Source organism: Podarcis erhardii, assembly GCF_964252035.2.
Source record: "Podarcis erhardii genome assembly, chromosome: 4".
In the NCBI taxonomy this organism is placed as follows: domain Eukaryota; kingdom Metazoa; phylum Chordata; class Lepidosauria; order Squamata; family Lacertidae; genus Podarcis; species Podarcis erhardii.
Window position 1 is genome coordinate 14397819 of NC_138508.1, and position 24028 is coordinate 14421846.

The following is a 24028-nucleotide window of genomic DNA, read 5'->3' on the forward strand; positions in this document are numbered from 1 at the left end:
ATTATTATTACTATTGTTTTATACCTCGCTGTATAGAGCGGTATATAAAGTCAAATAATAATAATAATAATAATATTTTTTTATATTGTACCACTCCTTCCCCTCCCCCCGCGGGACTCAATTTTTTCATTTATTTATTGCATTTCTACATGCAACATTTCCTTTCAAGGAGCTCTAGGTGGCATCAGATACCCTTTCACATTTCTCCCATGGAAAAAAAGAGACATCCTATTCTATTATTACTACTACTACTATTTATAGGGCTGCCAAACGTCCAGAATTTTTCAGGCATTGCCGGGAAACAGTGTCCAGATTGGGGGGCAGGATAATAACCGCTGAATGTCAGGTACAATTCCATGTTGGAAGTCTAGATTTTGGTGAATTTCCTTAAAAATAGCTGAAAGGCTTCATTTTCTTTTTTTTAGATTTTGCAGAAAAGAAAAGAAACCTCAACTACAACTTTGGCAAAAAAATCCCACAACTCAACAACAACAACAAAAAGCTCAATTACCAATTTATATTTATATACCTGTTGCTTGTAATCATTTGCTTCTTGGTCCTTACCAGCTCCATCCAGTAGTAAGCCCAATTGATGCTACTGCAATTATTATTTTTATTAATTATTATATTTATTAGTCACTTCTTTTTGCCATGGCGACTGGAAAAAAATACATCCCAAAAATACATATCTTAATCTCAGCAACCTAAGAATGGTCGCCTTCCTACTCTAAACAAAATTATCTTAAAACTGGTATCTAAAATAGGGGGGGAAATGATCTGGTAAAAGATTATTTTATTTTCTCAAAGGCGGTAGGAGCAAAGCTGACAGCAAAGGCTTACGCTATGAAATGTCGGAGTTTGGTATTTAATTCTTTCTCTTTCGTAAGCAACTCTGTGCTGTGCTTCTTGTATGCTTCAAAATGCATCCGGAGCTCAGTGTAAGCTTGCTGGGTGTCATCCAGCCGCCTCCTCAGGTCTCGCACCCGGAGATTGCAGTCCACTGCTACAGCCTCCGTCTCAAAGCGCAGCTCCGCCGCCTGCTTGGCTTTCTCCATCTCTTCTGCCTTCTTCTCCAGCTCCGCAATCTCCCTTTGCTTGTCCTGCAGCACCTTGCCTCTGTCCATCGCCAGGTTTAGCAGCTCCTCCTTCTCCTTGGTCAGCTTCTCCACCTTGGCTTGCAAGGTGCAGTCCACCTCTCTTAGCTTCTTTTCCGCTTGCTGCAGTTCCTCCGTGACGTGGCTGTGTTTCTCCTCCAGGATACCCAGCCGGCTTCTCAGCGACTTGATTTCCTCAGCCTTAGATTTGGCTTCCTGCTGGTGGGCTTCCAAAAGTTCCTTCTCTCGCTCTCGGGCTCGGCGGCTGTCCTGTTCGTAGCGTTCCTTTAAGGACTTTGTTTCACCCAAGAGTTTCTTAAGCTCAGAAGTGAGTTGGGCCACCTCGGCCTCTTTCTCTTCCAAAGCCTGGCAGAAGAGGTTCTGGTTCTCCACCCGCAATCGGTGGTTCTCTTCCCTCAGCTGCAGGTTCTGCCTCTTGTGCTCATCCTTGAAGTGGATCATGTCCTCGTGGTTGGCAGCCAGATCCATGAAGCGCTCTTCCAGCTGCTGCAGTCGCCGCGTCTGGTTCTCCAGCCGCATAGCATCCGCCATCCTCTGTTCCTCCAGGTCCATGTTGATCTCCTCCAGGGCCTTGCAGCGCAAGAGCTGCTCGTCCGCTCGCTTCTTGAGGATGCAGATCAGCTGAGACTGCTCATGGAGTCGTGAGCGGAGCATGGCCTTCTCCCCCTTCTCCCCGTCGGAGAGACCTTGGAGTTTCTCCAAGGTCTCAAAGGGGTCACCCATGCTCCAGTCTACATCATCATCATCTTCTTCTACCTCCTTTGGTACCTTGGGAAAGGCCATTCCCGGACTCTTCCCATCCTGAGGCATGTTGAGGAACTGCTGCCTCTTCTCAATGCTGCAGAGTTGTGCAGCGCTTCCCCCTCAAGTAGCATTCAAAACTTCTGTTGCTGGCCCAAAAGGCAGTTGGTGCAAACGTTCCAAGAATCCCGTGATGTCATAAGCCAAGAACTGCTGGGCTTTCTAGAACCAGTGGGCTTTGCAGGGGTCTCCTGACCTTGTTACATTCCTTCTGCACTGCAGGTGAGGAACGCAGATCTGCAGGGGAGCAGGGAATCGATGCACACCAGCCTGGCCTGGAACGAAAGCCACCACACTAAATCGGTGCTTAGTTTCCTAATCAAAGATAAACAGTATGAGAGCTTCACCTCTTATTTAATTCCCCACCCCTGCGCCAAAAAAAAAAGATGTATTCCCTGTTAAATCCAAAGTGACTCTTAGCTTCATTCTCCCCTTTTCCTGAGTTAGGCTTAGATAGGGCCATTGAAGTCAATGGTCTTCCTGGCAGCAGCAACACAGCTACGGAATTCTCCTTCCCTTGGGAAGCCCAACTGGATCCTTATGTCTGGGCGTTAAGATGAGCAGTGAAGGCATTCCTGTTTCACCATTCAGTGCTAATCACTGGCTGCATGCACACCATATATTTAAAGAATGTGGTTTACTCCAAATAATGTTGGGAACTGTAGTGGGTTTTTTTAATGGTGCTGGGAATTGTAGCTCTGTGAAAAATAAAAATTCCCAGGATTCTTTGGGGGGAGCCATGTTTGGTGTGTGTGTACACTGCCTTAATTATTATTCTACCCTAACAGTTTCTGGTGCTGATGGCACCTGTTTCTTTCAGCTCTCTGTTACGTGTGTTGTTGCTGAGATTCTATTGGAAAATGTATTTTAGAATTGTTGTAAGATGCCTTAAACCCTTGTTGTTGAAAGATGAGATAGAATTATTATTATTTTTAAAAAAAATGTGCATAAGATTGGGCTATAAATGCATTATGCTGAAACTTTGCCATATACACTGATAAAACCATATTATAGGTCTATACATTGTTCCATATAACCCGATACTAAAGTTACTATAGAAGTATTTCAGCAGCAGCCTAGTGATTCACTCATAGAGCCCCAGCTACAGCAACACATGACTCACTATTTTCAGCTGAATATTTTATTTAAGGATAATGAACAGCTATCTATCTAACAAAAGGGGGAAAAGCCTAGTTCAGCAATCCACAACAATATTGTTGCCAGATTGCCACCTGGTTACTGTGTAGGTGGTTCCTTTAAAAGCAAAGCCTGATTTCCATTTGGGTGGGGTTTGACAAAATAATGTTAACAGCCCTTAAAGGTGCAGCGGATGTCTTTTTACAGGAGTTCATTGTTAAAAAATGGGTTTGTTGATGCAGATCTCTTTTGAATGTGTTTGGAAAGAAAAAATAACCACCACCTAGAATTTGGAGGGGTGCCTGTGACGGGGGGGGGGCATAACAAAATAAATAATTTTGATGCAGAAGGTGGACGCATCAGTAACTGGTTAAAAAGAAGAAGAAGCAGAGAGTAGGAATAAATGGAGCTCCCCCAATGGAAGGATGTTGAAAGTGGAGTCCTCCCAAGGATTGGTATTAAGACCTGTTCACAAGATTGAGTTATGTGAGAGTGCTGTTGTGTTCAAGTCCTACTTGCAGGCATCTCTTTCATAGAATCATAGAATCATAGAGTTGGAAGAGACCACAAGGGCCATCGAGTCCAACCCCCTGCCAAGCAGGAAACACCATCAGAGCACTCCTGACATATGGTCGTCAAGCCTCTGCTTAAAGACCTCCAAAGAAGGAGACTCCACCACACTCCTTGGCAGCAAATTCCACTGTCAAACAGCTCTTACTGTCAGGAAGTTCTTCCTAATGCTTAGGTGGAATCTTCTTTCTTGTAGTTTGGAACCATTGCTCCGTGTCTGCTTCTCTGGAGCAGCAGAAAACAACCTTAATCCCTCTTCTATGTGACATCCTTTTATATATTTGAACATGGCTATCATATCACCCCTTAACCTCCTCTTCTTTGACCTCTGTGAGACTAGGATCCTGGACTAGATGGGCCTTTGGCTCAATCTAGCAGGCTGTATCTTGGGGTGCACTGTGCCTCTCTTCTGAGAGCTGCTTGGTAGCAATGTGCGTACTAGGTAGCCATGTTGGTCTGTCTGTCGTAGTCAAAATAAAAAAAAATGCCCAGTAGCACCTTAGAGACCAACTAAGTTTGTTCTGGGTATAAGCTTTCGTATACACACACACTTCTTCAGATTCTTCAATTCAGAATTTGTATCTGAATAAGTGTGCATGCACACGAAAGCTTATACCCAGAACAAACTTAGTTGGTCTCTAAGGTGCTACTGGACATTTTTTTTTAATGTGTATACTGTTTGCCTTCATCACAAGAACATAGGAAGCTGTCTTATTCTAAGTCATACTATTGGTCCCCCTAGCTCAGTACTGTCTACACCAGGGGTTGTCAACCTGGTCCCTACCGCCCAGTTTCAGGATTCTAGATGGGAAGTAGGGGGTTCTACAGCACAAGCTGAATCCTCCTTCCATCGAGCACTGGTGGGCAGTAAGGACATTTTACCATCAAGAAAGATGCATTAGTGGGTAGTAGGCATAAAAAGGTTAACCAGCCTTGGTCTACACTCTTCCACTTATGCTCTACTTGTGTATATCTGCAAGTAAACCAAACACTACAATATGGCATTCGCTTCCAGTTATCTCTTCCCCAAAGGAAGATAAGCCCTGATAATGCTGTTCCTACTAGTTCTCACTGCTCTGGCAAGCGGGGAATGCCTCCGATTATCATTTATTATAAAGGCATTCATATATGTGACTCTTTATACTGTGCATAAGCAAAAGAGCAGAATTCCACCTGACCTGAGGAATTTACCGTATTATGCCTAGAGTCAATGGACAGCTTTAGGATTGGGTACTGGGAGCTAGCACAATTGAATGTACTTGTTTTTAATTTTAGCTATGTTGATGGTTAAAGCGTTAAGACCAAAAACAATTTATGGAAGGGATATGGTTTGAACTGGGAATTAAAAGAATAGAGAGAGAAGGGAGGTACTACGTAAAAATTAAATTATGTGGCTCACTATAGTCTTATGACAAATCCCAATGCTTGTTAGAATTCCAATTTTTAATCACATGCATGATGGGAGCAGATATGTATGCCGTCCAATTAGCACAATTCATAATTATTATATTGGGTGGAGGAGTGTGTTGTTCTTATCACAGCTCTGTCTATGCTTGTTTGTTAATCAGCAGAGCCTCTGAGTACATACTGAATAATGTTTCAAGGCTAAACAATGTAATGGTTAAAAGGCAAAGCCTAACTAATGAACATACTACTCTTTCCTAAAAATGGTCAAAGGGACTGTGTTTTGGGAACATACTCCCACAACACCAGAGTGGTATCAGATCCCTGAAGCTGGATGGGGTTGAATTGAGGGATTAAAGAAGCCTGAGAGAAAATAAAGATCTGACTCTGAAGGTTTTCTTACTCTCTTAACTGCACAATTCTGTACATATCTACTCATAAGTAAGCCCCGTTGAGTTCAGTGGAGCTTACTCCTAGGTAAATAGGAGTGCATAAGATTGCAACCTATAAAATAAGTTGCAATAAATTCAATGCTCTTATAATGGAAACAAATTTGTACATCAGAATACTTCCAGTTGTTGCTACAACATTCAGAAAAGGTCATCCAATTTCATTTCAACAGATATTGGCGTCATCCTGTTTCTTTTATACTCATACATATCTGTCTGGTTTTGCCATTTTAAAATAGCATAAATATTTATTTTTTAAAAAAGAAAGTTAACCAAAGAGCCATAAAATGTTTCCTTACCAGGCCTTTATTCTTTTACTATCTTGGTCTGACAGCCTTGTTGAGTTTGCATCTCCATAGCAATAGGATTGAAGCAGACTCCTTGCCAAGCGTAGAGCGAGGCCAAACAAGAAAGAATGCATCCTGGAAGCTTAGCAAGCTCTGGAAAGCACGTTCCTTGGCTGTGCCCCTCTGCGATAGATGTCTCCTTCCTTTCCCTCCCAAAGGAAGCCTGAAAATGACCAGCAGCTCACCACTATTACTGCCAACTCTGAAATAATATTGTGTCCCTGAGAATCAAATGAGGTAGAAATAAAAGGTACCTATGTTCTTAAAAACCAGGCTATTTTTTTGTTAAAGTAACTTGCCAATGAGGAAAAGAATCAGAATACAGTGGTACCTTGGGTTACATACGCTTCAGGTTACAGACTCCGCTAACCCAGAAATAGTGCTTCAGGTTAAGAACTTTGCTTCAGGATGCTCCGGCGGCACGGCAGCAGCAGGAGGCCCCATTAGCTAAAGTGGTGCTTCAGGTTAAGAACAGTTTCAGGTTAAGTACGGACCTCCGGAACGAATTAGGTACTTAACCCGAGGTACCACTGTATGGGCAAGACGAGCTTGCATAATGGGGCTATCAGTACTTTCCTAGCTATGTTTACTCAAAGTTCTCTTGCAGTTTCTGACATCAAGTTATTCAGCTTTCTCTTCAGTTCCACATCATTAGGCCAGATAACTTCCCACCAGCAGCTGCACAACAGACCAGTATCCATAGTAAGGTAGTGCAAACTGATGCTTAGATGTTCTGTGGTGAACCAGAAAATAAGTTCAGGTACGCTCAGGTGTTTAGTGAACCTCTATCAAGCTGAACCAGATATATCCAAGCATATCTGAAAGTGCAAGGGGGCAGGGAGTTTTGTATTTGACTTCTTTCTCAGAACAGAACACAACTGGAAAGCGAATGCACCACCAAAAAAAGCACAAAGAGCGAATGCAGCATGCTTTGTCTCTGTTGCAATTTCAACACTTGCTCATCTGAGCATATACATAGTTTCTAACAGACTTTTTGAGTTTAGAAACTGTGAACAAATAAAAGTTCCAAATCTTGCAACATTCAGTTACAATGCATAAAAGGTGTTTGCTCCTGTTTTAGGTATGCTTCCTGCTTTGCCCAAATTGTGGCACTAGAGAACGTTTTAAAAGCCCTGACGCACTGAAAAAGCCAGCAGCACAGTTTGCAATGGAGGTGTTTGTTTGTTTGTTTGAAGTCTCACTTTAGCTTCACCAATAATAAAAGCTGATAAGAGTGATGATGAGCCGTGTTTGAACGATGTGAACAGGGTCTTGCTCACAGAAAAGGGCGAGGGGGAAGAAGAGAATCTGCAATTTCAAGGTTGTTAGTAAGTTGAACAATCTGTAAAAGTCTTCCATCTTTGCAGGTACTGTATTTAGAGCTCTTCAGTTCTAATAACTTGTGCAACGTGGAAATAACAGAAGCTGGAACTACACTTTTATAGCAGAGGTAGGGCTGCCCCACCCCACCTCTCAGCCCCAAGCTTCCTTCTCCTTTTTCCCCTGGCATGTTTAGGAATGCCGCAACCCTCACCAGCAGAGACCAATAGTTTAGATCAGGCATGGCCAAACTTGGCCCTTCACCTGTTTTTGGACTGCAACTCCCATCATCCCTAGCTAACAGTACCAGTGGTCAGGGATGATGGGAATTGTAGTCCCAAAACAGGGGGAGGGCCACGTTGGCCACCACTGGCGTAGTTGCTTCTTTCTGAAGGATGTTGTCATGTCACACACTGAGTAATCATTAGGCCTTAGAGGAGGGAGGGAAGCAAGACACAGGGGTGGCTGTTCTTCAGTGAAACACTGATGCAATGTCTAGTTCCCACACCAATTGCTTACCATTAACAGCCATGTTTGCAACCGCTATTTACAGATTTTCCCAATTCGAACAATAAAAGGCCGTTTTTGAAAGGAAGATGGGATACATGCAACAATTAGACTCAGCTTTACGCACAATAGCACCACGTTGGCAGGTGGATTCACTTGTTCACTTTGGGGACTGTGGGCCAGTGGAAGACAGTAAATGCATGCTGAAATTTAGCTCATTTAGTGAAATTGCCAACTTTCCCCTCTCCCCCCATATGCTGTTCAAGGCGGCCAAAGAAGGCAAGAGTACACAATATTTTATATATATATATTTTACAGTTTTAATTCATCTTTAATAAAGTTTAATTTTTAATAACAGTACCTGAGGGCAGGAAGGAGTTGACATGCATTATCAAAGCAGTAAAATAGTTTAAAACTGTATTGCAGACACATATGCCCTCTGATGAAATTACAAATGAATATATCAGCCATTGTGCACCCCCACCCCACCCCAAGTTCCTCTCTATTTTTGCCTGGCTCTTCTTTCCACCCAAACGCCAGCAAGCCGTACAAACAGGAAGCGTCCAAAAGGTGCATCATCTATTTCGGTGTTTTTGCCATCATCAGCATCCTGAGTGGCAGCGTATCTTCAACCCAGGTGTTTGGAGAATCAATCATTCGTTCCCATAAGTTGCTTTCATCTGTTGTAGAGTCCATCCAGTCTACTGGAGTACCGTAGCTTTTACCTAAAGAAAAGGTTTTTTTTAAAAAACATATTGAATTAGCATTGCCTTTTATCTGTCATTTACACAACAGTAACTGCAAAGCTACCTCCCTTAAGCAGTACGCTCTGGGTTACAACCAGGAGAAACCTTGGACTAATCTATACTGGTGAGTTATAATGTTATAAGGTAAAGGTACCCCTGACCATTAGGTCTAGTCGTGGCCGACTCTGGGGTTGCGCGCTCATCTTGCTTTACTGGCCGAGGGAGCCAGCATACAGCTTCCGGGTCATGTGGCCAGCATGACTAAGCCGCTTCTGGCGAACCAGAGCAGCGCACGGAAACGTCGTTTACCTTCCCGCCGGAGTGGTACCTATTTATCTACTTGCATTTTGATGTGCTTTCAAACTGCTAGGTTGGCAGGAGCAGGGACCGAGCAACGGGAGCTCACCCCATCGCGGGGATTCGAACCACCAACCTTCTGATCGGCAAGTCCTAGGCTCTGTGGTTTAACCCACAGTGCCACCCGCGTCCCTTATGTTATAAATGTGTTATAAAATGTGACACCAAAGGGGCGATGTACAGAGGTCAATGGAAAATTGCACTGAGAGCTACATAATGTTTTTTCTTAGCTTTTGTTGTTGTTTTTTAAGATCAGTGCAGATCCAGCACTTGTTGCACAAGCAGAAATCCTTACATGGGGCTCGTGAGGTGGATCCTGCCCAATATTTCAACAGCACTTTGTTTCAAAGCCATTGGGTCATAGAATCATAGACATAGCTGTCAATGTTTCCCTTTTTTTAAAAAGGGAATAATCCTATTCCGAATAGGATTCCTCGCAATAAAAGGGAAAAGTTGTCAGCTATGATCATAGAATTGTAGAGTTGGAGGGGACCCCAAGGGTCATCTAGTCCAATCCCCTGCAATGCAGGGGTCTCAGCTAAAGCATCTATGGCAGACAGCCATCCAACCTCTGCTTAAAAACCTCCAAGGAAGGAGAGTCCACAACCTCCCAAGTAAGATCGTTCTACTGTCGAAGAGCTCTTCCTATCAGAGTTGTTCCTGGTGTTTAGCTGGAATCTCCTTTCTTGTAACTCAGGAGAGAAACTGAAGAGGGAGGGTTCTCTGGCTCTAAAGATATTTCACAAATATGCTGCTGTGCTTTTGTTGTGGTAGTTTTATTGCATTGCATTGTGTCATGCTGTAGTTTCTCAGTTCCATTGTTTGTTATATATACCAAGAATCATAGAATTGTAGAGTTGGAAGGGATCTCGAGGGTCATCTAGTCCAACCCCCTCAATGCACGAATCTTAACTAAAGCATCCATGACAGATGGCATTCCAACCTCTGCTTAAAAACTTCCAAGGAAGGAGAGCCCACAACCTCCCAAGGGAGTCCATTCCACTGTTGAACAGCTGTTACTGTCAGAAAGTTTTTCCCAGTGTTTAGTCAGAATCTACTTTCTTGTAACTTGAAGCCGTTGGTTTGACTCCTACCCTCCGGAGCAGGAGAAAACAAGCTTGTTCCCTCTTCCATGTGACAGCCCTTGAAATATCTGAAGATGGCTATTGTATCTCTCTAGTCCCCCCCCCCAAAAAAATTGAAATTTCACCCACTTACTAGCACTAGGGTGGTGGGGAGAACTTCCACTTATCTGACATTACCTGTTCCAAGTCCTATCCTGAGGCCTCCAAGGAAGTGATTGGCTAGTTTGTTGTGATCCCAGACAGTGAGCTCCACGCAGGCTTCTTTCAAATCTTGAGGTCTGAAGCCATCGTACACCATTGTATGATTGAACACTGGATTTGTTGTCTTCGCTACAGCTCTTGTTTTCTGACGGCTTTTCCTGCTTGTGTCTGGAAGGATGGTACTTCGGATAAAAGTGGGAAGAGGGAGAAAAATGACCATGAGAATAACCTTAGACACTTGAGACTTGGTTCATACCACACAAGAAACTGTTGTTGTCCCAGTAATCTGGGGTGGGCGGGTGACTTTTGGTGGAAGTAAAGAGAGAAACTAGTTCTGCAACCAAGAAAGAAGGGATTCGATAAAACAGAGAGGGAACGCTGATAGAGGTGACCCAGCCATCTTGTGGAACAACTACCGTATTGGCCCGAATATAAGCCACACTTTCCCCCAAAATTCCGACCGTGAAAAGTTCAAGAGTGGCTTAAATTCGCAACTTTACAAAAATTGGCTTTTACAATATTGCTGCTGAAACAGACAAATGGTAAAACGGAACAAAAAAAGGTTTTATTGCCGATTTGCGAGCTTGTGGGTCATCTCTGTTACCTATAGGATTTTCTTCTACATTTGCCTTTATGGGTGTCAGTGCCTGCGGAATTATAGGAATTGAATAGTGATTTGTGATTTTAGCGATTGTAACTTTTCGGGTATTGTCTTTTTTTCTTTTCCCGCCTTGAATTTTAAAGGTGCGGCTTATTTGTGGTTGCGGCATATATTCAGGCTAATATGCTACATAATTGTATAACTCTATCACCAGCTTTATATTATTTTTAAGTTTAAAGTAAAGGTAAAGGGACCCCTGACCACTAGGTCCAGTCGTGACCAACTCTGGGGTTGCGGCGCTCATCTCGCTTTATTGGCCGAGAGAGCCAGTGTTTGTCCGCCGACAGCTTCCGGGTCATGTGGCCAGCATGACTAAGCCACTTCTGGCGAACCAGAGCAGCGCACGAAAACGCCGTTTACCTTCCCGCTGGAGCGGTACCTATTTATCTACTTGCACTTTGACGTGCTTTCGAACTGCTAGGTTGGCAGGAGCAGGGACTGAGTGGATTTGTAATTTTTTGCATTATATATTTTATCTTAACAATTTTTTTGTGTGCTTTGGCTACTTTTGTCATGAAGCGGTTTATAAATCCGCAAAAAATAAACAGGAAACCTCCTCCCCTTGCATCTCAGGCAACAAGAGGTGGTACATTGATGTTCAGTTTGCAGGTGTGCTATTGCCACATGTGCATTAAACAGAGAGAGGTTCATGCTTGAACTCATTTTTTCAATATCTTGGTGATACGCATCTTCACCAATTTCACAGCTGCAGCCCATCAGGGTCTATGATGTTGTGACAGAAATTGCCACAAACATGTTGGGAGCTGCTTTGGATAATAAAGAGCTTCTGGGCCATGGGCTGGTTGGACACAGAGGAATGGTGGAAGGAACCAGCTGGGGAACCAACAAGGAAAGAAGGCTCAGAGCCCGGGGAGTGATAGTGGGACAATAATGAGTGGTCAGAAGAAGACTGGGAGGAAGAGGTGTCAGAAGCTGAGGAGGTAACAGGGCTTAGTGAGCTGGGAGAATCTGTGGCAGAGGGAAGTTCAGAATCAGAGGCAGAAGCTGACGCAAGAGGGTAGGAGGAGGGAGGCCAAGAGGCAGAGATGAGTCAGACTGCTGAAGTGGGTTTCTCCCCCTCTTGCTGTGACACGCTCCCCTCTCCCTGGTTTCCCAGAACCAAGAGAGGCATGAAAAGGGTGTAGGAGAAGTTCACTTCATGCAGGCACAGTCTCAGATTGCTTGGGGAAAACTGGAGAGGAAGGGAATTAGGTAGCTGTGGGGAGGCAAGACCCTACAGTCTCAGCATCTGTTTCATGGGGGCAAGACCTACCAGAGATGAGTTGCTGGGCTCATTAGGCCTCACACTCCTGTGTCAATTTTGGTTTTGTTAATAAAAAGTGAACTCCAGCTTGGATGGTGTGATTCACTGCTGTCTCACTCCTGGCATTCTGGTAGTGCCCAGGACCTGCTCCAAGAGTCAGACACCCAACCTTGCCAAATTACACCTTCATTCGGTTGAATCCCTGTTCTTACCACTTAACAAAAGAGTTGAGTCTATTGCCCCTGAGGACAGGGAGGTCACTGCATTCCTTCACCCAAATGTGGACTTCTCCAGTGACTGGAGGTTTTTTACCTTTGAAATAGACAAAGAAAGGAGAAAGAAAACAGAGCACAAGATGGTTGGTTGATTTGTTCAAAGCATCCCTCGCTGTGTTTCCTCTTGTTAACAACAAATAAGATACGCAGCAAAACTTTAAAGTCTTGCGAAGATATTGAATGCAGCATGGGTCAGGCATCTCAGGCCTCTCTGTCTGGCCTTCAAGACAACACACACACACACACACCCCGCTCCAGACCAAAGCTCTTCCCAACCATCTCTGTGATTCATTTTGCAACGGCCACTGACTGTGTACAATCTGTCTGACTGACTAGAACAATGGCACACCTCCATGCATGTGAGTGCTCTACTAATCACAGGCAAACAATGATTCTCTGCACCTTCTATGGGTAGGGCCTTGGGTGCCATCTTCAAAGGTCACATGATACAGTAAAGGTTCAGATAATGGTGAGCAGGATTAGCTGCCTCCAGCCTGAGGTTGACCCATTGTAAGCTAACCGTTCAGTCCCCGAACAGAAGGTTACTGCACCAGCCACACAGAGGGAGAACTTCTTAGCAAACAACACAGAATTCCAGCAACATCTAGGAGTCTCTCCTTACTACTTCATAGCCAAGTAAACTTAGAGGAAGGTCAAATACAATATTAGTTTAATGTTAAAAGAGTGAGGGGCCTCAGGCTGACTCAAACATTTCCCTCATGGGAGTGAGGCCTCCATCCCTGGTTTGCAACAAGCCATGGTTTATGCGATTTCATTTGAATATGGAAACCAATGGTTTAGCCAAACAACCATTTAATAATAATAATAATAATAATAATAATAATAATAATAATAAATATTTATATCCTGCACTCCCCAGCTGAACCTGGGCTCAGAGTAGCTAACAACAGTAAAAATAACACTTTACATAAAATCACAATCAATTAATTGAAATACATTCTAAAATCAATTCAGAGTCAAATTAATGGCAACCATTGGGCTAGAGTTCTATGAGGATTACAGAAGGAGGGGGTCAGGCTGTGCCTTGGCCAAAGGCCTGGTGGAACAGCTCTGTCTTGCAGGCCCTGCGGAAAGATGTCAAGTCCCACAGGGCCCTAGTCTCTTGTGACAGAGCGTTCCACCAGATCCGGGCCATGGCTGAAAAAGCCCTGGCTCTGGTTAAGGCCAGCCTAACCTCCCTGTGGCCCGGGACCTCCAAGATGTTTTTGTTTGCAGACCGTAAGGTCCTCTGTGGGACATACCAGGAGAGGCGGTCCCATATGTATGAGGGTCCTGGGCCGTATAGGGCTTTAAAGGTTAAAACTAGCACCTTAAACCTGATCCTGTATCCCACTGGGAGCCAGTGCAGCTGGTATAGCACCGGGTGAATGTGATCCTGCGGCGAGGACCCCGTAACACAACCAGAAGCCATGGTTTCATCCTGGTTGCTTTGTAACCAAGGCATAGTTTGAACAAACCATAGTTTGCCAGGTTTGAATGACATGCCATTAAATTAGGGAGGCAAAACACCCCATGAAGCAAATTTGGAAAGTGGGTAACAGAAAGATTCTTACCCCCAACAGGCTGTGGAACATATTGGAGAGCTATTTTCATGTCCCCTCTGTTCTCCAGATCAAGACCAGCTAGTGGAGTCTGACCAAACAAAAGCAAAAAACCAATGACTATGTAATACAAGCAACATCTTGAAATATGTGGTCCAATTAGACCCCAAAATAGATTTACTAACGTATCTCAAAGACACAGTCCAGAAGACCGGAAGAAATTATTATGTCATGATTTAGCTGCAAGGATTTGAAAATACTGGGTTGAGAGTGGAGTAGGGAATTCCCCCATTTAAAGGAATGGCTTATTTAATTACGGGAACAGGCAACCTCCTACTCACAATGCTTTAGGTTCAAGGGAAAAAGAAAATTACACAAGAAAGGGCAATGTTTAAGGAACTCTGGAACAGTAAGACAGAGAGGGATTCGTCTTTGTTAATTTTATGAGAAGATATGAATATGAGTCTTCTCAAACTGAATAAATAAATGGGACATTAAATACATTGCTCCCATTAACTATGGGTGGTATTCAATGCTAGTCATACTCGAGAGTAGCCCCACTGAAGTTAATGAATAACTCATTAATTTCAATGGGTGGCATTCAAGTAAATTTTACTGATAGTAGACACACTGAAATTACTGAACATGACTAACTTAGATCCACTAACTTCAGTGGATATATTCTTCAGTATGACTAGCATTGAATAAAACCCTTAGATTATGTCATTTCATTTCTTTTTCTTCTTTTTGGTTAAATTATTAATTACTGCTATTTAATCTCTAACTGCTATTTAATTTCTAACTTACTGCTATTTAATTTCTACCTGGGCTCATGTTAATTGTCCAGTTTTTGTTTTTTGTAATTGCCATTACTGATACTCAGTTGCTTTCCACATTGCTATTACTCATTTTGAATACTGTATTGATATATAAAGGTAAAAGGTAAAGGACCCCTGGATGGTTAAGTCCAGTCAAAGGTGATTACGGGGTGTGGCGCTCATCTCGCTTCAAGCTGAGGGAGCTGGCGTTTGTCCACAGACAGCTTTCCAGGTCATTTGGCCAGCATAGCTAAACTGCTTCAGGCAAAACGGGACACTATGACGAGTGCCAGAGCACATGGAAAGGCTGTTTATTTTCCCGCCACAGCGGTACCTATTTATCTACTTGCACTATTTATCTACCTATTTATCTACTTGCTTTTGAGCTGCTAGATTGGCAGAAGCTGGGACAGAACAACAGGAGCTCACCCTGTCGTGGGGATTCGAACCATCAACCTTCTGATCTGCAAGCCCAAGAAGCTCAGTGGTTCAGACCACAGCGCCACCCACTCCCTCTGTATTGACATATATTTCCTAATAAACTATCTTTTAAAAAATCAACCCACTGTCTACAAAACCTAATATTGTAGCATCTCTTATTTGTGTGTTTTCACAAATACTGTGTGCGAAATGGGTGCAAACTGAGCTTATCAGCTGATAAAAGAAACATTTAATTAGCCACCTACTGGGGGCCATGTAAACTGCAGCATGACAACCACCTTAGGAAAATATGTATTGGGAAAGATTTACATCTGCTTCCAGGTTAAATCTCAGACACCTTTTTAATAGAAATATTTTTAATCAGCTACACCGGGGGTAGCCAGCTTGGTGCCCTGCAGATGTTGTTGGGACTACAAACCCCATCATCCCTTATTGCTGGCCATGTTGGTTTGGTTGAGGCTGATGGGAGCCAGAGTCCAACTGCATCTGAAGGGCACCACGTTGCCTATCTGTGGACTACATGTTGCAGCACTGGTGAAAATTATACAGAAGCCAAAGTAGAAATTCATCACACTGGGCAAGGTTATTAATTTCAGTGATAATTGTTGGTATGAAAACAATACTTCCTATGAATGTAAATGATAGCACAGGAATTATAAACTGGTAGCCGTATGATTCAGAATTTTGGCTGTTGCTATTTACTCATTTATGAAATCATTGAGGGGTAGAAGAGAGTTTGGCCCAACGACGCTCATTATAGACCAAAAACCATTAACTCACTCTTGGCTTAAGCGGGTACCAAATCATCTGCTTGTTCTGCCTGTCTTCCCAGTCCCATTCTCCCAGGTCCAGCTCCACTTCGCCCAGGAAACTGTTACGCCCAAACGTGTCATTGTGCCACACGGAGACATTCAACCTCTGGGACGCCAGGAGAGCCCTGTCAACTTTATACTGCAAAAGAGACAAAACAGACGCTTTAAGTATGCATTTATCTACGGAATTAGAATTGTGTGTTAGAGCTGTGAGCTGCAGATGAAGCATGCTATTCCAACGAAGAGGTGGGCAGTAGATTGGGTTTACTTCACCAGCATCTACCTTGCTGGAATGGTGCACCAGCAGAGCCAACCTGGCACTCACTCCTGCCAGTGTGTTTGCACCATGCCCACCTCCCTATTATCCTCAGTGTCTCAGCTGTAAGGAGGTCAGATAAGCCCCACTAACCTCTACTGGTTAAACCAAGCTATCATTCAGAAAATGAATTAGTTTACTGAGCTGGGCTCGCACATTCAAACAAACCATGCTTAGGCTAAACGAACCATGACTATGTGCTGCATTCATTCTGGTACTATTAATTATACAAGTTACCCTTAATATCTCATTGAAGACAGGGTTCAACGTCTTCTTCTTCACCGACGTTTTTCTTTTGCCCAGTTTGTACTTCTCTGGTAGCAAGTAACTCTTCACATACCTAAGGAGATTTAACCACCAGTCTGGTTAACGTAACATTTGAATCTGGAAGAAGGCTTTCAGGGAAACCCAAGAGCAAAACGAGCACCTTTTGTCTGTAGCTCTCCTAGCCTTAACACTGAACAGGCCAATCATACACTGGGAATTTCAAAAGGGTATCTATAATTACAAAGCACTCAAGTTTGTTCCCAGGCCTGAAACGTCAGAAACGGGATGCCCGCTTGTGCAGGAAAGAAATTTTAAATTATTATTAAAAACTGTTCTGTGCAAGATCATTTCAGTCTTGCTTGGTTTCACCTATTTATTTATATCATGCATTACCTTCAAGCAGCTCAAGGTGGCAAACACACTTCTCCTTAGGAAGAAGATGGTCAAATGATTTCAACACTGCTGGCTTCCACTAAATTTGTCAGCTTTCAAATGCTGGAGAGTGGGACTCTCCCCCACCCCTGTCTGATTAGTTTTAGAGAGTACAATACCCTGTAAATACGCTACTGAATGCTACAATCAAGTAAGAGGAAACAAAAGATCTGAAAATAACTTTACTGGCAAAATGGGCCAATTCTACTGCCCTTTGGAATGAAAAATTTGGAGGAGATCTCTGAAGAAGTGTGCATGCACACGAAAGCTCATACCAATAACAAACTTAGTTGGTCTCTAAGGTGCTACTGGAAGGAATTTTTAAATTTTGTTTAGACCACATTTCTAACTTTTGCTGGTTTAAAGTAATCTGTTTCAAAGATGCATCTTGGCAATTTTGTATTATATACGTTAAGTTTTGCATAATTGTGCTTTGATAAAGGTAAAGGGACCCCTGACCATTAGGTCCAGTCGTGGCCGACATGTTGCTGTGGCACTCATCTTGCTTTATTGGCCGAGGGAGCCAGCGTACAGCTTCCAGGTCATGTGGCCAGCATGACTAAGCCGCTTCTGGCGAACCAGAGCAGCACACGGAAATGCCATTTACCTTCCCACCAGAGTGGTACCTATTTATTTACTTGCACTTTGACATGCTTTCGAACTGCTAGGTTTGAATACACACACACACACACACACACACACACAGCACCCTCCACCTACACTTACGGATCTGAACGCTGCTTCTTAACATCTGCAATTGCCAAGTCCTTGCCCTGGGCGACGAAAATATGAAGTTCCTTCAGCTGCTCCACGTAATCAATAGCAAACTGAAGGTTTCCTTTCACATCCACGTTCCCAAAGTCTCCGCTGTAGATGCTCATCACGCTGGTACTGACCTGTAGAAGTCACCGAGCAGAGAACAAGCCCTTAAAAAAAGAAATCCTTATCCCTTCCTGCAGACTCTTTTAAGGTGGGAAATAAATCTAAGTTCATGGCTGAACTTCATCTACGCATAGCTGAAGGCAGCAAAGAACAATCCCTCTGCAGATGTCATCTCAGGGAGAGAGAACAGTTTATATTCAAATAATGCACGCTCATTTTCAAACCAGATGGGAAATCATCAAACAATACACATGCGAAGAGTGGTTTTGTTGGATGGAACCCAGAAAATATATATATATTGCCCTCTGCTCTCAGATATGCTAGCAGTTTTCCTCCATCTGCCTTCCCGCCTGTACTCACAAACCACTTAGAAATTTGTGCTCAGACCTGATAAATTATAAAGTGATTGGCAGCTTGGTTATCCACTATTATGTTATAGCACTTCTGGCATAACAATTGCTTTACAACCCTCATCTTGCTTTTTCGCAAATGATGTTATGCTAGAGGTCACTGTTATTCCCATTTTACAGATTTATTTATTAAAAAACTAAGAATCGCAAGAGGAGCTCACTTGCGTCTGGCCAGCACATTCAGGGCTGAGATAGGACTTTGAACTCTCATGGACTATAGGAAACCAGAACAGGATCAGAATTCTGTATCAGCATATAGAATTTCACAAGGTTCATATAATGACTCCTGTTTTTTCCAGGAACAATAGGAATTGTGCCTACCTATGATCTGTCTATTCAGACATCCTGCCAGCCAAAAACCATAGTTTTCAATTCTGGTTTGGTGGTTAATCACTAAACATGATCTCCCAGTTCCAACCTAACACCAAACCATGGATTCCTTAGCCATGGTTTGGCTGCATAACTATTAAGGCACCAGGGTTGGCTACAGCTCCCTGCCAAGAATATCTTCAATGGCAAACTCAGGCTTATCAATTCACTGAAATGAATGCTTAGGAGCAGTAACTACAAATGCTCTGAAGGGCCCCCAAAAGGTTAGGCTGAACAGAAAATGGGAAATGAGAAGTTAATTCAGATAGCGAAAAGAATCTGGATGTTACAACTAGTTAACAGTCAACTGCAATAGCATCAAGCATCACACATCACAATATTAAACAGAGGCTCTGCTGCTACTGCAGAGTTAAAGAAAACGAAGTATTAGCAAAAGCAGTGTTATTAACTAAAGCTTTCGTCTACATACAGAAGACAAGGACGCCAAGCCAGAAGAGCCACTAAGATTGGTTAGCGAACTGGGGCTCTTCTTGATTCTGCCAAGTGGGTAACTGCTGTCTGAAGCGGTATCTGTTTCTCTGTCATCGCTCTACAAGATATTACACAAAGAGAAAAAAAGAAGTCTGTGCAGGTGTTCAAAAAGTGGCGAAATATATTGCCATGCGGCACACAATTTTAACAAAGTAGGTCTGCCAAAGTAGGCTTGCCATTCTGCGATGCAAAACTGTAGGGGACAACCATTAATTAATAGCATGCAAGAATTTCGCCGTCTCAAATATATAAATCACAGAGAAATTAAGAAAGAGGCAAATGTGTGTTCAGTATTTCGGCTGCCATCACTGTTCCTGGACCAGTAAAACACCAGGTCCAAACTCCTACCTCAGAGACAATACACTACTCAGGGTGGATGCCCTGCTTAACTTTTACAGTTTAGCCTTTATGATTCAGATCAGGGCAAGCAGCAAGTGCCATTCTTGGACTCCATTTCCCATCAGCAGAAAGAGCCATAACCTCTGCTTTCATTGCCGAAGGTCCCTGGGTTCAATTCAGGTGCGGCTGGAAAAGACTCACCTGAAACCCTGGAGAGCCACTGCCAGCCAGTGTGGGCCAGGGGGTAGCAAATGTGGTGTCCTCCAGATATTTTGCTGGACTACAACTCCCATCATCCCTGGCCATTGGTCATGTTGGCTGGGGCTAATGGGAATTGTAGTCCAAGAAGATCTGGAAGGTGACGCATTGGCTATTCCTGAGCTAGATGGATCAACAGACTGATTCAGTATAAGGCACCTTCCTAGCTTCCCAGCCATTGTGACAATTTGTCAGGCATGATGGGAGTTCCAGCTGACAACATCTGGAGGGGTGCTGTGTTGCTTGACTCAGGACATTGCTTGATACACTGGCAGAAATCCCCAAGACTCACTCCTCCACCCTGACCTCTCAGGAACAAGCTAAGTAACAGTGTCGGAAGACTCAAGGCTGCAGTATTTCTCCTGAGCCAGTCAGCACTCCCTGAAAGTAGGCAGCCAAGATTCTGCATTTCTCAAACGAGCAAAAGACAAGCAAGCAAACAAAAACCCTTACCTCCTCCTGCGTAAATGTTGGGACTGATTTGCTCATCCTTTTGATTTTTTCCGGATGTGAGAACTGGCTATCAAGGAAAGAAGGTGCTGTGGAAACTGGAAAAAAGCAGCAGTTCTTGTTTAGAGAGCTAATTAGATTCTAATACGGGGGGGCCGGGGGACAGGGACTAGTCATAGATTGCTTTTGGAGCGGGGGGAAGAAAACTTCAACATGCAGGATGCACTTACTAGGAGCTGCAACACATATCACAAGGAAGCTGCAACGAAGGACACGGATGCGAGCTGTGCATGCCCTTCCAACACTTCCAGCCACCCTATACAGGGCACAATGGCCTCCAGATGTTGATTGACTACAACTCCCATTGGCCATGCTGGCTGGGATTGAATGGTGTATGCAGTCTGCAACATCTGCAGGGCGCCATATTGGCTTTTACACATTGTTTTTTTTCTGATGTGGGTATATTTTACCAAGCCTCCCACACACGATACCCGAAGACACTAAAATAAGGTGCAGGTATCTCCTGTTACTTCATGATGTCTGAAGCGACTCTTTCTCTAGCCAGGAACTGATATGACTCTATGGCAGAACAGGGTTTCCCCTGCTTAAAATATTAATTCCCCACCACCACCTAATTATTGATTTGAACCAAAGATTCCTCTTGCATGCCGTCCACTACGTGGCACTTGCTCCCCAGATATTTGCCTTCAGATAGTATTTCAAATGTCAGTACTTGGAAATCTACAGTCGTGGGTTCTCAGTATCGTTGTTGGTATCTGTCTGTCTGAAGAGGAAATGGAATGTGCCTCTGGGGGTGAAGCTAAACAGCTGTGTTAGCAGCACCAAAGTGACCTCCCTTGGGCACAATCCTGGGCAGTGTGTATGGAGGTCCTAGACTGCCCAGACGACGAGACCCTCACTGATGTGGTCCAAAAGAAAGCAGAGCAAGATGTTTGGCACCAGCTTGGCTGCAGGAGTTGATGGAAGGAGGCATACAAAGGGCCATCCAACCATTCTTGATAGAGGGCTGAATTAAATGCACAAATTTTGCCTGCACCTAGCAAGATGTATGGGACTGTCCTTCTGCCCCCCGGTCCTATAGCTATGGATGGAGCATTGTGCTATTCAGGAATATAAAGAGCCTTTTTCATGATGCTGTCAGTTCTTCTTTACTAAGCCTTCCCTTTCCCATCCAGTATCACTATCAAGGTTTGATGCTTCAAGAATCCCAGGAGGTGGTTCTAAAAGGCTCAATGTTCAGGGATCTTCCCATTCCACAGCAAGTCCGTGGTTGCAAACAGCAAATGGAACACACACACAGCCCTACGCTAAATATGCATGACCTGCTGCAGAAGTAGCTTTACAAGATACAAGCCATTAGTAAAACAACAACAAGAACAAGAACAAACTCCAAATGTATTATTAGTCAGCCAATATTAGCAGCAACGAAAGAGTGTGAAGCCACAAAAGGTTTTAGCTACTGTGCGCAGGAGGGGACATTATTACTCACTTCCTGGAGCGTTCTCATCAGGCTGATCTGCTTTTTGATCTGGTCAAAATTGCAACGTTAAATACTGTCACACTCCGATGCCGCTATTGGCTGTGCTATAATCACAGGTGAACTGGACACTTTGCATGCAACATCTCAGCTATTTCTCCCCCAATCATTGCTTCAGAATTCTATGCCTACTGCATTGCAGAATGCAGAAACCGCCTTCTTGACTGTTGGAGCCACGATTGATCAATCCGCCAGAGCCTGTCTTCGCAAGCAGGGGAAGTCCCTAACTCACCAAGAGTTTGAGACCCATCGATTACCCTCACCTGGTTTAGCCAGCCAGTCAAAGCCATTTCCTGGGATGTGGCCACTGTCGCATGCTGACAGCTTCTAGGAACCACAGGTGAGAGCTGAGTGCAGGCTGGGGACCCAAGGTGGACAAAGTGCCCCAGAAGGAGAACAGCATGTCGCCCAACAAAGGGACAACCCCTCCCATACACCCCAACAGCACTATAGACACACAGATGAACATCACCCAGGAGTCTAAATCATGCAATACTCTTATCTAAAAACCTGGCAGGCAGAAAAGTCTTTTGCTGCTAAGAACGAAGAAACACTACTGAAGCAGGTTACGTTCATGCAGGCACAAATAAAATAGTTACCATCTTCCGCACTAAGCATTAAATCTTCCTTTGGGAGGTTTCCTTTATCTGCACAAGAGGGGGGGAAACGTTGACATAGTTAGACATTCCTGCTCTTTAGGGAGGTCGCTGTGGGCTCTCAACATAGGCCTCTAGAGGTGGAAAAGAAAGATGCTAACTCGGGAGCTTAAAGCCACAGGCAAACGCATAGAAGAAGCCTTTTTTTAACGAAATATTATAGGGTAAAGAAATGCACCTTAAAAAATGAGGCAGCCATGCCATCCTTTCTAGCACAGACTACATGGCTTTTGTGGGTGCCTGGAAGCCCAGGGTCATAAATGAGGACAACTCTGAGGTTGCGGCACTCATCTCGCTTTACTGGCCAAGGGAGCCGGCGTACAGCTTCCGGGTAATGTAGCCAGCATGACTAAGCCGCTTCTGGCAAAGCAGAGAAGTGCACAGAAACGCCATTTACCTTCCCCCAAGAGTGGTACCTATTTATCTACTTGCACTTTGATGTGCTTTCAAACTGCTAGGTTGGCAGGAGCAGGGACCGAGCAACAGCAGCTCACTCCGTCGCGGGGATTCAAAACGGGGACCTTCTGATTGGCAAGCCATAGGCTCTGTGGTTTAACCCACAGAGCCACCCGTGTCCCTGCTACATTGGATACAACCCTTAAAAAAAAAAGTATCTTGGGATGCACAGACCTTCCAAAGGCAATTCTTAACAACAATGAGGCAGGTGGGCAAAAGAATTCTAAGAAAACCTTCAGGGAGTATGGAAGACGTCAGACAAGTTTTTTTTTGCTCACTTGATGTGGCTGATGGTATGTCCTCTAGACTTTTGGAAGGGATCTGCCTATTTGAACTCCTTTTCAAAGCCTCCTTTACTGGGTTTAGTTCTTCTTCCGAACCTGTTTCAAGACAAAAACACATGAACACTGCACAACGCACAGGCATGTACCTTTTTAAAAAACATAGCCCTTTTTAAAAAACAAATAAATAAATAGCTTTGGTGGGGGGAACCCACAGGTGTTTCAGCTAAGAGGCTAAGGCAACCTTGGGTCCTCAAATACAGGTGGACTACAACACCTATAATTCCTGATAAACGGCCATGATGGGAGGCAATGATGGGGGTTATAGTCCAACAATATCCAGGGAACCAAGAAGGCTAAGCTAAAGTGTGAACTGGAAAGATTAAGCTGTTATGTAGCACACATCATTTTATTTTTTAAGCTGCTTCTGTGTGAAGCAACGAATAAGTCAAATAAATAAAAGCAGCCATCATGCTGCCCGACAGATGTTGTTGGACTACAACTCCCATTATCCCTGACCCCTGGGCCATGCTGACTGGGGCTGATGGAAGCTGGAGTCCAACACCTAGAGCAGTGTTTCCCAAACTTGGGTCCCCAGCTGCTTTTGGACTACAATCCCCATCATCCCCGACCACTGGTCTTGCTAGCTAGAGATGATGGGAGTTGTAGTCCAAAAACAGCTGGAGACCCAAGTTTGGGAAACGCTGATTTAGAGGGTACCATGTTTGCCATTGCCTAGAGAGCACAGCTCCCTTCCTGAGCCCCAACTGACTGGCAAAGGGGAAGGCAGGATTCTAAGAGGCAAATGTTAGCAAGCCTATTGCGCAGCTGTAAGGAGGGCGTCTATCCATTGTTCTGGGAGATTATGGGGAAATACACATATATGCAAAGCAGTATGCATGTCCTGCTTTTAATCCGAGGTGAAGGGTTGGGAAAGAGTCCCAAGAAGATGGGAATAACTACCTTAGAGAAACGATGCAAAGGCAAATT

At 43.9% G+C, this 24028-nt stretch overlaps 2 protein-coding genes and 1 long non-coding RNA gene across 16 annotated transcripts in view; 1 reads left to right on the forward strand and 2 right to left on the reverse strand.

The window, feature by feature from the left end:
* Nucleotides 1-776: 776 nt before the first annotated feature.
* On the reverse strand, nt 777-1927 carry CCDC89 (coiled-coil domain containing 89). The gene has a single exon (XM_081860622.1). The coding sequence runs from the start codon at nt 1923-1925 to the stop codon at nt 837-839; it is 1089 nt and encodes a 362-aa protein (XP_081716748.1). The 5' UTR covers nt 1926-1927; the 3' UTR covers nt 777-836.
* A 217-nt stretch (nt 1928-2144) lies between these two features.
* On the forward strand, nt 2145-7448 carry LOC309341301. Of its 3 annotated transcripts, XR_014156183.1 has the most exons (3): nt 2214-2304; nt 5811-6073; nt 7191-7448. It is a non-coding gene; the product is annotated as an uncharacterized lncRNA (long non-coding RNA). The 3 variants fall into 3 exon arrangements; XR_014156182.1 differs by lacking the exon at nt 7191-7448 and having other exon boundaries at nt 2145-2248; nt 5811-6092; XR_014156184.1 differs by lacking the exon at nt 7191-7448 and having other exon boundaries at nt 5811-6092.
* Nucleotides 7449-7945: 497 nt separating this feature from the next.
* Nucleotides 7946-24028, reverse strand: part of SYTL2 (synaptotagmin like 2) — a 62850-nt gene continuing 46767 nt past the window's right edge. For 7 of the 12 annotated variants that reach the window (XM_081860037.1, XM_081860036.1, XM_081860031.1 and 4 more), the window contains 12 exons: nt 23036-23137; nt 22245-22292; nt 21598-21636; nt 20091-20185; nt 18979-19098; nt 17614-17783; nt 16426-16528; nt 15841-16011; nt 13814-13892; nt 12177-12276; nt 10016-10221; nt 7946-8375 (listed from right to left, as the gene is read on the reverse strand). In XM_081860037.1, the coding sequence (XP_081716163.1) occupies nt 8230-8375; nt 10016-10221; nt 12177-12276; nt 13814-13892; nt 15841-16011; nt 16426-16528; nt 17614-17783; nt 18979-19098; nt 20091-20185; nt 21598-21636; nt 22245-22292; nt 23036-23137 (1379 nt within the window). In that variant the 3' untranslated portion in view covers nt 7946-8229. The remainder of the gene's footprint in view (nt 8376-10015; nt 10222-12176; nt 12277-13813; nt 13893-15840; nt 16012-16425; nt 16529-17613; nt 17784-18978; nt 19099-20090; nt 20186-21597; nt 21637-22244; nt 22293-23035; nt 23138-24028) is intronic. The other 5 variants (XM_081860029.1, XM_081860033.1, XM_081860032.1 and 2 more) reach the window with 4 other exon arrangements.